The 12,932-nt window shown below is 41.7% G+C and overlaps 2 protein-coding genes across 2 annotated transcripts in view; one reads left to right on the top strand and one right to left on the bottom strand.

The window, feature by feature from the left end:
• Positions 1-6,912, bottom strand: part of ZNF423 (zinc finger protein 423) — a 233,298-nt gene extending 226,386 nt beyond the window's left edge. The window contains exon 1 of the mRNA XM_085234556.1: positions 6,391-6,912. The gene's annotated coding sequence lies outside the window, so the exon portion shown is untranslated. The remainder of the gene's footprint in view (positions 1-6,390) is intronic.
• An 81-nt stretch (positions 6,913-6,993) lies between these two features.
• On the top strand, positions 6,994-12,877 carry CNEP1R1 (CTD nuclear envelope phosphatase 1 regulatory subunit 1). Its single transcript, XM_003209759.5, has 6 exons — positions 6,994-7,153; positions 8,713-8,784; positions 10,677-10,750; positions 11,055-11,164; positions 11,294-11,348; positions 11,605-12,877. The coding sequence occupies exons 1-6, from the start codon at positions 7,129-7,131 to the stop codon at positions 11,644-11,646; spliced, it is 378 nt and encodes a 125-aa protein (XP_003209807.2). The 5' UTR covers positions 6,994-7,128; the 3' UTR covers positions 11,647-12,877.
• Positions 12,878-12,932: the final 55 nt, after the last annotated feature.

The raw sequence follows: 12,932 nt of genomic DNA, 5'->3' as shown, positions 1-12,932 counted from the left end.
CCAGTACATACTTTCCTGTACTGTGAGATGATGTCCACAAGCACAACTTCACATGGAAAAAGTAACAGTCACATCTTTCTGCTTTTTCCTCTTTTTATATTTCCATAGCAGTAACTGTGAGAATTCTCTAAAACAGAGCTATGCTGTGCTCAATTTGTACTAATTGTTGGACTTCCCAAAGATCCTGTGTTCTAGGATAAGTAATGTTCAGAAAGTGATGCAAAAGATGATCTAATGCAAGTATTAACACAAGCAAATATGGCAGGGAAGGGGTGTTGTCAAGCTTTTTTTGTTTGTTTGTTTTAAAGAAGGCCTGATAGCCTAACTGAGCACAAATAATTCAAGGGAAAGAATCCATTTAGCTTCTAGGAACATTATATTTTTATTGAAAGATGATTGACTGAAAGCCTCTAGAGAAATTATCTCCTACTTCTCCGGAATAACTGCAATACAATAGAGAAGAGCAATGAAAGCCCTTACCAGAGAAATCATGTAATTTCTGAATATGCTCTTTTGGAAGCAGGTAAAGAGCAATGTGAGAGACAATGAAAGACAACCAGATTTGAGTGGGTTTGGTCATTTTATTTGTTTTTATTAAAGAGTATCTGTGCTTGGAATGAATCTGTTTTGCAAAAGTGATATCAAATATTAAGAGTACAGGGCAAGCAGATGGCCAAATACAACCAACCCTCAAAGCAGCTGCTGCAAACTGGATCTCAGGCTGAAGAAAAGTATGTCCAAAACCATGGTTGGGAAACAGTAAGAAATACAGCAAGTCCTGGCAAAGCCACAGGCTATATGGCCCATAATTTCAGAAGCTAACAAACTTCTTACTCCTGAGTCTAGCACTAACAGACTACAAGCAGAGGAGCTCGAGTGATTGACCGGGTGCCAACATTCCAGATGCTGTCAGCCATATGAATATGGTTGTAAAAACACCAGTACCTGTCCAGTGATGCTCACACCCATCACTGCTGCTGTTTGTACCTCTGGGCTACGCTATTCAATGGCAGCTGCCAACCAAGCAGGGAGATGGGGACACACGTACAGATGGAGAATTATCAGGCAGACAGGAACAGTGGTCTCACCTCCTCTCTTGCTCAACCAAGAGCAAGAACATAGAAGGATTCAAAAGGTAAGACAAGTTTTGCTTTCAGCCTCAGAATCTCCACTTTGACAAGAATGGTTGGTTTTCCTACGAGTCTTTATTATGGGGTAATATCTTTGTCACAATACTATTATTTTTAATAAATTACCCTTATTCTAAACACTTTGCAAAGCTGAAAGTCAGTAAGACCACAACTCTGCCACTCAGCGTTATCCTATGAGGAAAGACATTCAAAGAACTAAGGTGCCCCTCAGAAAAGGAAAAAGCAGATAAATAGGTGGCTTTCCTGTTAGCTGACTTCTGGGCATTGTTTTTTGCTTATTTGTTTTAGAAAACCAAACACAAAAATGTGGGAAATCACAAGGTGAGAAAACAGTATTTGGGAATTATTAAATGAGGAGGATTAGGAACTGAAAAATGGAATAAATATTATTCAAGACTGAACAGACATTCTGTCACGGTACAAAAACATGACAAAAAAGGCTTCATGAAGCTGCTGAGGGAACTTTGTTTAATCTGATATCATATGCCTAGTATCCAAAGATTCACTATTTCATATACATCTTCATATCATCAATTCTGTTACGTATTTACTCCAGAACGTATGGAATACACCTGGATCTATGTCTGGACTGAAAGTCAAGAAAGTATGGGGATTAAATAACATTGAAGACAAACAGCAAAGAAAAGACAGCATGGCTTACTAAAACACTGTGCTAATTAGAGAACAGTACTTGCACATCATGCTTTTAAGCTACTTTATGTGTTAAGAGAAATGATAACAGTTATTTTGGGTGTAAGGGGCTTTCTTTCTGAAACACCATAGGAGATGGGAAAGGAAGTTGTACTACTGCCCTAAGTACCCAGAAGTACATAAGAGCCTCACTCATTTCTGTTCTAGAAAAAGAAGATGTAATAGCTTTATAGAGAACTGCAATTCAAGCACTGCTTAGCATTTCAAGCCAAAGCTTCCCATGTTCAAGTCTCAAACTATAACTCTAAGAATTAAAAATGAGTTTTCTATTATACCAGGGCACAAATTACATTTTGTAGAGAATCCTGTGATTTTGCTCAGATGTCCAACCAAAAGGCTTCCTCTTTTCTACTGAAGCTACTGCAAATTGACAAAGTTGTTCTTCCAGGATAAACTTTGGAAGGTATTGAAGACTAAAGTTATTCTGATAAGAATTTTTTTGTTGACCAAGCCAAGAAATTCTGAATATGGATTTTCTAATAAGAATATAGTTCTCTCTATACATAACACTTCTCATAGAAAATGGGATTGAATGAAGGAAAAGGGCACAATTTTATGGTAAGATTTTAAGCTCCCAAAAATATAATTAAAAAAGGAATATAAAGCATATAAGCAATATCCTCATATCTAAGTGTAAGTTAGGATAACAATTACCAAGGTTGGGAGATATTTCCTACAATAAACTCATGTATAAAAATACCAGACCAGTACATTCAAAAAGATTGTGTTAACATAGTACCTCTGAAATAACGTGATGCCTCCAGAGGGATGGATTGTTTTAGAAAAATAAGCAGGAGAAGAGATTGCATAGAGGAAAATGCGCAGAACAAGGCTGGAAATGCAAGCAAAGTAAGAAACAAGTGACCCATCCTAATTATCTCTGATAGCAGATGCTGCTAACAGATGCTCTCACATTGTGCTGAAAGTACAGCTGTAAAACCAGAAATAGATATGAAAGATGCTAAGCTCAAAGATGTATCCCCTGCATCTCAAAAAAAGATACCTCAGATATCACTCTGGGCTGACAAAGCACATTTCTCCCAATCACTTCTGCACTATGAACTAATTCAAATGTACACTCACTCCTTTTGCTTAAGCAGTTAATTTTAAGGCTTCACAGATGTTGTCAGAAAAAGATATCAAGAATTACTAACAGATGTGCTAACCCCGAGTAATAGTTCATTCAAGTTATAATTCTAGTATGATGACAATTACTTTCTTGACTCTCCTTTACCTTAGCTAGTCTCCAATCAATGGAATTGTAAAGAAAAAAAGAAAAAAGAGTAAAAACTATTTGGAAAAAGAAAAAACAGCAATAAAAGCATTCTGAACTACCCAAGTTCTTTATTACAAATAATAGTATTATAATTGACTAAGGGGTGTGAATCTCATTGCTCTTGAAACTTCTTCCCTTCCATAGGTTTAGACTGTGTACCACAAAACATGAAAATGATGAATAAAAACAGTTGTAAAATGTCTGTATCTGTTCAGAAGTAAACCTAATAGGTAGAGGAGGATAAAAGAGATCAGCAGGGGAGCTGCACGTCAACAAACGTATGGGACTATAAGTAACTGCATATTACAACTTCCTGATGCTTTCAGGATGCTAGAAATCTCCACGGGCAACGTAACTGTACTAAAAGCAGCCCAATTTCATGCACGTTTATTTTTGTACATCTACTTCCCTCTAACTCAGCCAACTGGACTACTCAATTCATTCAGACAATGAAGTTTAATTTTTCTGAACAAGTGCAATTCATCTCAGAGTCTCTTCAACCAACATTTAATGCAAGAGCTTATCTTTCTTGCAGTCTTTAAAATAATAATTCTTTTTTTTTTTTTGTGATTAAACTTAAGAACAATGACTGCAAAATGACCACAAATCATATTTTCACAACAACCTTAACATCCATAGAAAATTCTATAAAGATGAAAAGAAACCATCTTGAAACTGCTTCAGGTAAATTACAGCACCTTTTGTCATCAATAGGTTTTTAGATTTGACCCCCGGAGATTTTGATCCATGATGACATTTTAATTTCTAGGAAAAACATACTACATTGATTTCTATTCCAAAATGACTTGGGCAAGTATTCTTGAAGCACCTCCAGAATACTTAAGCAAAGGAGAACTAGGTGCTTGAAAATGAGATTTTAAAACGCAGTCAGCACAGCTTATATGTTAAACAGGCTCCCTAAACTGGGCAGCTGATGATGCTTTTGAATCCAGCATGCACTGGATTCTTAATTTCTTTTTTTGTTTTTGTTTTTTTGAAGCAAGAGTAAAGATGGTGTTTGTAGCCTAATCCTTTCTCCTAGAGGTAAGCACTCACACTATCGTGTTTGTTTAGATCAATAACAAAACAATCAGTCTTTCAGGACCCTGCATTTCCAGTGCTATTTACAAGTGCAAGTTTTCTAAATCTCAGTGCTTCTGAGACTTCACCTTTGAAACCCAAGCTTCTGGTTGAAGGTGACAAGCTTCTGAAGTTGAAACAGTCACACCTACAGCAGGTAATGAATCATGGCCCCAGGAGACAGCAGGGATGGAAGGTGTATGTTTTAGTGCTTGTGAGCACCCTGACTCATTCAGGTTTGTCAAGCATCTCAAAGCAAAGACAGAATCTTCTTGAAATAACTACCATAGAAAACACATAAACAATATTCTATTAACAGAATAAAGTTTCCTTTCCCCATTGTAAAAAAGCAGTGCTGCAGTTGCTTATAATAAGCTCCTAATTACTACACCCCAACTGTCTGCAGTTTTGGGCTGATACTCTCTTACATCTGCTTGAACTTTTCTTTGGAATCTGTAGGAAGAGTCAAAAAGATAAATTCTGCAGGAGATTAATTCTTTATTACTGATAGAATCACTCTCCAGTGCAATTGTTACTATATTCTCCTTGTCCCTTATTTCAGATTCCTCCAATAACTTCAGAAGCTCAGTCCTACAGACCAACAGCCAGTCCTGCTTGCCCACTCATATAAATGTTATTATAAGCAGAACAGATGGGAGTAGCACAGTGTCAGCTATCACTACAGAATGCACCACAGAGAAGCATTTGCATGCACAAGCATTACACATTTTTTTCCTCATGCACTCAATACCCACTGCCATTGGCATCCAAGACACAGAAACATGGAATAGCTAAGGTTGAAGGGGACTTTAAAGACCATCCAGTTCCAGTCCCCTGTCATGATTAGGGCTGCCGGCCACTAGATCAAGCTGCTCAGGGCCCCCCATCTAGCCTGGCCTTGAATGCCTCCAGGGATGAATCTTCCACAACCTCTCTGGACAACATGTTCCAGGGCCTCACCACCTCCTGAGTAAAAAATTTCTTCTTAATTCTAACCTAAATCTTCCCTCTTCTAGTCTAAAGCCATTCCCCCTTGTCCTATCACTATCAGACCATGGAAAATGCCAGTCCCCCTCCTCCTTGTAAACTCCCTTCAAGTACTGGAAGGCCACAATGAAGTCTCCCCAGAGCCTTTTCTTCAAGCTAAACAATCCCAACTGCCTCAACGTTTCATCATAGGAGAGGTGCTCCAGCCCTCTGATCATCTCCATAGCCCTGCTCTAGACCCACTCCAACAGCTTTACATCCTTCCTGTACTGGGGGTCCCTGGGCTGGACACAGTACTTCAAAAGGCCTCACAAGGGGGCAATCACCTCCCTTGCCTGCTGCCACCCCTTTTTTGATGCAGTCCAGGATACAGTTGGTCTTCCAGGCTGCAAGTGCACACTGCCAGCTCATGTCCAGCTTTTCATCCATCAGGAAACCCAGGGGAGGGAAGCAAGGCCAGAGATTTGGTGGCTTTTACAGAGAACGTATAAACTCAGTTTATCTGCAGCTGTGCAAACCAACTGAAAAAGCAGCCTTTATACTAATGTCCAGCCTGGGCAGCCTGACGCCAGCAGCTTGCCTGGCTGCCTCCAGCACCTTCATAGCTGCACATTTTGCAGTGGGGAAACCGTGTTCCCTAGGTCAGGTTTCAATATCAGGAGCTTTCCAAGAAAAAGAAAGTAATTTGTGTTTTACAAACAAAAGCGCAGTTTACCAAAGATAGCTTGTTTTTAATCAAATCAAGCTGCTTTTATATGACGACCAACTTTCCAAGCAAAACAAACAAACAAACAACAAAAAAGCGAAACACGGGAGCCGGAGTTTCGATGTGAGGACGGCTCGGCGGGGCGGCGCGGAGCTGCAAGGCAGCAGCCGGGCGGTAGGTGGCACCAGCGGGACCGGAGCCGAGCGCAGGGCTCGCAGCGCTGCCCCGGGCATCGACACGGACCTCGGCAGCTGAAAGCTGGCGGTAACGCGCAGCCCCGGGACGAGTCGTTAATCACGGCATTTAAACTTGAGAAGCTCTTATCTCGGGAAATTTTACTTCAGTTACCTCAGCATCCCGACTAGGACAGCGGGAGGCAGCGGCACGGACCTAGCGATCGTGACTGCCGATCTCGGTACTACAAAAAAGACGTTCACAACCTACCAAAAAAATAAAATAGTTCCGCGAGCACCACGTACCGCTCAGAGAGCACGCACGGCCCGCCACAGTCCCCACACGGCGCTGCGATGCGGCCCCACGCCGGTAGGCGGGGCCGGAGCAGCGCGTCGGCGGACGTTGTGCTGAGGGACGGCCGCTGTGAGAGGCGGCCCGCCGCGGCGCCGTTCTGCTGAGGGACGGTGCTGCTAAAGGAGTCCCGCTGACGGGCGGTTCCGCTGAGGGCGGCGGGAAGCGCGCGCTGAGGGGAGTGGGGGGACGGGAGCGCGAGGCGCCCCCCGCCAGGCTGCTGCCGCGCGCCTCACGAAGCGGCTCTATTGGCTTTTTTATTTCTTAAGAGCAGGGCCTTATGTTTTATGCTTGTACTCAGCAAAACAAGGGCTTCAGCCAATCTCCCGAGCCCAGCCACCGCTTGCGGGTGAAGTTTAATGAGTCTCGCGCCAAAGCCTCAGCAACCACCGCCACGCGACGCACAGCAACCAGCTCCCTCATAAACAGCTCCACACGGCACGCATCGCCGCCCTCTTAATGACCCACACACGGCCAAACCACGCCTTTTGCCTTGCCGGGAGCCAATGAGAACCACGCTTGCTGAGGAGGGCGTCGGGAGTGGGAGGCTGTCCAATAAGGTGAGGCTTTGTTCTGGGGGTGTGGCTGAGCGCCGCGCGAGGGGGACGGGCCTGGTCTGCCGGTGGCAGGGGTGTGTGGTGGGAGCAGGGCCGGGCCGGCGGTGATTGCCTTCCGCCCTGCGCCCGCCCGCTATGAACTCACTGGAGCAGGCGGAGGGTGAGTACAGCAACGCTGATCCTCGGCGCTCTGTCCTGTACGTGGGGTGGGCTGCGGCCCTTCCCCAGCCGCCCTTGGCGCCGCTGGGCTTAGCGACCCCGTAAGTAGGCCCTGCTCGGGAGCGGCGGCAGCTCAGCGGCTCGGGGGCGCGTTGGGTTCGCTGAAAGCCGTGTTCGCTGCCGGCCTTCGCCATGCTGTGCCACTGGAAATCAAGCCTTGTATTCGCTGAGCTGCAACGGTGCGAGGATGCCATTAAGCGGCCGTCGGGCGATGTGGCCCCACTCGGGGGCCGCTCTTACAGCACGGGCCCCAAGATAAGCTCGTCCCTGTGCCTGCGGGGTGCTCTTTTAGAGCTCTTGCTGACAGCAGAGCAGGATTCCTGCCATGCCCTCCGTGCTGCGGTGCCTGGTACAGAGCTTGGTGCTGCGCGGGGAGCCCCGCTCGTTAGCTGTAATTGCCGGGCTGGCTGTAGCTGTTGGCATCAATTAGCGCAGTTAGCAGTTCTGTGGCCACAGACAGGGCGCTGTCATCTTCTGCCACGAACTCGCTGCACGCTTCTTGGGAGTAGTTTGAACTTGGAAAAGTGCATTACTAATGACTATAATACCTGCTCTTTTCTCCTTGTAATCCAATTGCTCTATGATAGGTTAAATAATTCAGCAATAGCTTCAAGTTGAAGGAAAGTACTTTAAGGGTAATGTTAACTGAAACTCTTCAGCTGAAAAACTATGTGTTTGTTATTAAAAAGCTTTTTAACTCTTGGTAGAATTCTGATTTTGACTGAATGTTGTCAAATATTGATCTATTTGAACAGAAGATTGAATCTAACAGGCAGGGGGTGAAACAGCTCCTTGACAAGCGGTGGTTAGTGAGGATTTTACACAAATTAGGAACAACTTGAAGTGCTGTTCATCTCTTAACAGCAATTTAAATGGAAAGATCTTGAGAAAACAATGGCAGTAAGGTGAAGCATCTATTTAGAGGGAGGAAAAAAAAAAAAGAATTGTATTAAGATTAATGAATTAGTGTTTGCTCTGTATGTATGTGTCTGTATCTCTCTGTATGACATATGGCATTAAGTGTTCTACAAAATAATGTCGTCAAAGCTATGCTGCAACATAGCTGAACAGCTGGCAAATAGCCAACCTCTTTTTTTTTTTTCCATTGCTATATCAGTAATGGAACCTAAAGGCTTCATGATATAATTAATCTCTAAAATACGTTATCTATTTGTTGTGAAGGGGCTGTGTAAGCTATTCTAAATCTAGGTATTCTTAAAGCTGTTTAAAATACTTTGAGTTCTTAACCATTTCTGTTTTCTGTAAGTAGGAATGTTTCTCGTGTTTAATGTAACGGCATCGTTACGCTTTTCATCTGGAGTTGGGTGGAGTTATTCTAACTGCTTTTTTTCATCCATGCGATGAATGCATTTGTTTTCTTCTGCCTGTTTGAGAAAGAGGTGTGTGCTGGGGAAAAAAAGCAAATTCCTTTCATCTTTTACATCACAGTATAACTAAGCAGATGAAGATCTAATTACACTTACAATGTATCTCCCTCAGATCTCAAAGCGTTTGAAAGAAGGCTAACTGAATATATTGCGTGTTTGCAACCAGCTACAGGACGTTGGAGAAGTAAGTTTGATGTTCCAAGGGATACGTTGCATTCTCTTTTATATGCTTTTTAGATTTACTGGTGTGAAGCTTTGATTTATGCTTACCCAAACAACAATCTCTACTTAATGATCTTTTTCAGTTTCTGTGGTGTGCATGCACTTACATGCTCTGCTGTAGGGCAGTAATGTGTTCACTTGCCTGGTTGTTATTCAGAAGCAATGTCCTGGGTCCCACTGATCATTCCTACCACTGCTGAACACAAATTTGACAAATAAAAAACTGTATGAATTAAAGGAATGAGTTTGTATCTGGTATGCAGAATGGCTTGGCTGGTTATCCAGTATATACATTTTTAAAGCCAACGCTCTGCCAGATATCAAGATAGAATGAGCTCAAGGCTGAGTTATTCTTCAGAGTTGGGATATTAATGTGTGGTAGGTTTTTTGTTTTTTCTGTTTTGTTTTTACTTGTTGCTGGGCTGCTTTTTGTTGTTCTGCTTTTTTGCTTGTTTCCTGAAAGCTCTTATTGCCCAGCCAGACACTTCAGGTTCTGGAATCAAACAAGACTAGGTTAGATAGTCCTTCAAAGTGAGAGTGAATAAATTGTAGCACTGGGTTCTGAAGCAGAAGGAATTAGGAGCAGAATATATTTTCATCTGTTCTAACGGGAAAGCTTGAAGTGGCAGAGGAGGGAAGCAGAATGTGTGTAGAATAGGTGTGCTGCCAATTTTCAGATCAGTAGTCCATGGTGGAAATAGACTGCTTTTTGCTTCAAAGATTCTGCTGAGGTTTCCAAACTCAGAAACAATTTTGTTAATTTTGTAATTCATATATAAGAGGGACTTTTTACTGTATGATGAGGGTATTTATCTCAGTGCTATGGTTTTTTTTTTCTCCTTTTACCCAAGAAAAGAAGTACTCATACAGAAAAGAAGTATATGCTTTAGGTAGATCTTTTCCAACCTTCTTTTAAAAATTGTTACTGTTTTTGTGTTGTTTTGTGTTTTACCTTTTTATTATCAGTATGGAATGTGCAACTCCAGGTTGTGTCTTTGTGTGTTGTTTTTTGTTCTCTTTGTTTATTTTTATCATGGTAAAAGTCTGTTTGCATCCATCCAAGCATTACATTCAACAAAAAATACTCATATCTGCAAGGCTGTCAGTGAAAGCCTCTGAGCCTTATGAATGTGCAATAGAACACAAGCTTTCTCTACTTTGTTCCTTCTTTTTTTTATCACCTGCTGCTCTCCAGCCCTTTATAGTCTCTCAAAGTCAAGCTAGTGTCTCATATTGCTATAGTTTGTGTTTAGCCTTTTTCATTTACAGTGAGTTGATTATTCTTCTAAAGTCATTCTGTATTTGTTTTGTTTCCTGGCTCCTGTTTAAGTTTGTGGGTACTTTTTTCTTTTTTTTTTTTTTTTTTTTCCTTCTGTGTCCACTTTCCTTGCTAGGCGTGTTGGTTGGGGTTGGAGGGGAGTACAATACAACTTAGCTGTGCCACTGAAACTGTTGGTGCTAATTCTTCAGGCTTTTTCCTACATAGAGGAGCTAGCAGGATGGAAGCTGAACACTGAATAGTTGGGACAACTCTTAGCTGCAGTCTTCCAGCTCCTAGGTTTTCTAGCTGTGTTGTTTTAGAAAGTGTTGTTTCTTCAAAGCATTGAAATGCTTTTACTTGAAAGAAATTAGATTTCTGTACCTATATAGGAAACCTGTATGGAATGTCTACTGTTATAAACAGTGGAAGTTTGCTTACAGATTTTCATTTCTACCTTCCAAGAAGAGGTTTTTCCTCCCTCAGACATGGGAAAAGAAATAAGTGCTTAAGAGCCTCTGTTTGGGGAAAAAAAAATACTGCTTTTGATAGGAGTAAAAATATGATACTCACATTCTTGTTCTTTCTTTTATCAGTGATTCTAATAGTGGTATCAGTCTGCACAGCAACTGGTGCTTGGAACTGGTTAATAGACCCAGAGACACAAAAGGTAAAGGTTGTGCTAGTCCTGTATGCAGTCTGCTCGTAGCCTGGTGTTGCAGTTAAGTGCTGTAGTATCTTGAAAGTCAAAAGGCTAAAGATTGTTTTCCCAAGGACCTCAGAGATCAGTTCTGGCTCTCAAGCCATCTGGACTAGTTCTGTACTACGTCCTCGCACAATGGCAAAATACTGCCGCTTAAGGTGTGTCTAAAGAATTGTCCACTAAGAGCAGTAGTTTTTTAATTTGTTGAACTGAACAGCAGCTTTCTGTGTGTAGCAAGTATATGCTAAAACTAATGAGATTTATTTCCTAGGTGTCGTTTTTCACATCACTTTGGAATCACCCGTTTTTCACAATTAGCTGTATTACTATAATAGGCTTGTTCTTTGCTGGAATACATAAAAGAGTGGTGGCACCATCAATGTATCCTTTGATAGTGTTTTTTCAAGTGAAATACTTTAGTCATTAGTGTATTGGTGTATGCCAATGCTGTGTCTTCAGTGAGCTGTTAGTGTACAAATCTGGCTGCTTTCCTTGACACAGTGCTCACAGTATAGCAGCTCGATGTCGAACAGTTTTGGCAGAATATAACATGTCCTGTGATGATGTAAGTGTTAATGGTTCATTCTCTACGCATTTTCTTTTTTTCAAGATGCAGATATTTCAGAAATAAATGTGAAGTATTGTATACAAGTGCTGCTCAGAAAAATACACCTTATGAAATTGTGTGGATTCATGCAAAACTGGAATTTAGGATATTTAGCGTTGTTTCATTTGTCGTTTTGAACTTAGCCTGTGAAATTGAAGTGCAGTTATGCTCAGCATTCAAGGTCTTAACTTTTTCATTGTTTTCTGTCTTGCAGACTGGAAAACTAATTTTGAAACCTAGGCCTCATGTTCAATAAGGGCTGTCTTCCTTCGGTTTTTTCCACTGCCATGGAAACCAAAAATGACTTTTTTTTTTTTTTTAAGGTAGTATGACAGCAAAAAAACCACCACCACCAAACAGGATTGGTTGTCACTGCCTAGTAATGAAAGTCTTATACAGTTGACAGTGAAAGTGTGCAATATTACTTTCTTGACTATTTATCCAAATTCTTTGTTATCATATCAGTGCTTTTGCTACTTCTGATTACCTCTTTTCAGTATTAATGTCACTTTTTTACTTCAGCTAGAAGAGAACATCCAGGCAAAGTATGTGAATTGGCTATGGAGTTGAACTTGAAAACCAAACCTCATTTGTGTTGTGTATTTGTAAGCTGTTGTAAATAGCAGAGTAACACCAAGGTTCAGGACAAAAACAACTGCTGTTTGAATTTTGTTGTCTCATGAGCAGTATTGAGAAGAACACATGCCATTCCCGGGATGTTTTATTAGCACACTTACTCATTACAGCTGTCCTCATCTGGTCGCTGTTTCTGGAACTGGTTAAGAGACTTGCAGAAAGACTGTCTGTGCTGGAGAGAACTGGTCTTAATGTTTAAGAACTTTGCAGCTGTGTTGAGGATCGCATTTGTCAAATTGCGTGTGTATATGTGTACAGTGCACCAGTCACTTTCCTTGTGCTCACCTGCAGTTCATTGATCTGGTTCACAGCACTGCTATTTTAAGAAGACTTTAATCTTTTAAATATTGTCTTAAATACGCTTGCATCTTCCTGATTGTAAGACTGTACTGTATCTTGATTCAGAAGACCACACTGAGTGGATTTTAGGCTGTGATTAGTCTGAACATGAAACTAGGATTGCAAATGTGTAACTTCAAATTTGTTGAAGAAAACAGTGCCACAATACAGTAATAACGTGTTATTCCAAGTGTTAAAAGCAGGCTGCGGATGTTACCTGCATAGCTTTTTGGATAGCTCAACTGGCAAAGAATTTTACGAGCTGAAGTTATTTCAGGTGCCTTTTAAATTCCCAAGCTCTCAGTTGACTGAAACTGCACAGCTGCTGCGGCTTCTGTAGATCTACCTGCGGGCCGGGCTGGCTTGAGGCAGCCTATGGACAGACTGACCGTTAGGGCATCGACATCGGTCCTCTGCGATCCTTCCAGCAGTTCTTCCGCCCGTCCATCGTTTTTAACCGTTGTACATTTTGTAGGTAAATGTGTATAAAATAAAGGCTTTGTATAAACGGACGCTATCTTCTTTGTTCCGCGCAAGAGCAGATCTGGAGAGAGCGGGGAGCGGCAC

Source organism: Meleagris gallopavo, chromosome 13 (genome assembly GCF_905368555.1).
Source record: "Meleagris gallopavo chromosome 13, MGAL_WU_HG_1.1, whole genome shotgun sequence".
Taxonomy (NCBI): domain Eukaryota; kingdom Metazoa; phylum Chordata; class Aves; order Galliformes; family Phasianidae; genus Meleagris; species Meleagris gallopavo.
This window is presented reverse-complemented; position numbering and strand designations above follow the sequence as displayed.

Coding starts and splice junctions, on each gene's coding strand:
- CNEP1R1 (XM_003209759.5), top strand. CDS start 7,129: ATGAACTCACTGGAGCAGGCGGAGG. Junction 7,154..8,712: donor CTCACTGGAGCAGGCGGAGG/GTGAGTACAGCA, acceptor TATCTCCCTCAG/ATCTCAAAGCGTTTGAAAGA. Junction 10,751..11,054: donor TAGACCCAGAGACACAAAAG/GTAAAGGTTGTG, acceptor TTTATTTCCTAG/GTGTCGTTTTTCACATCACT.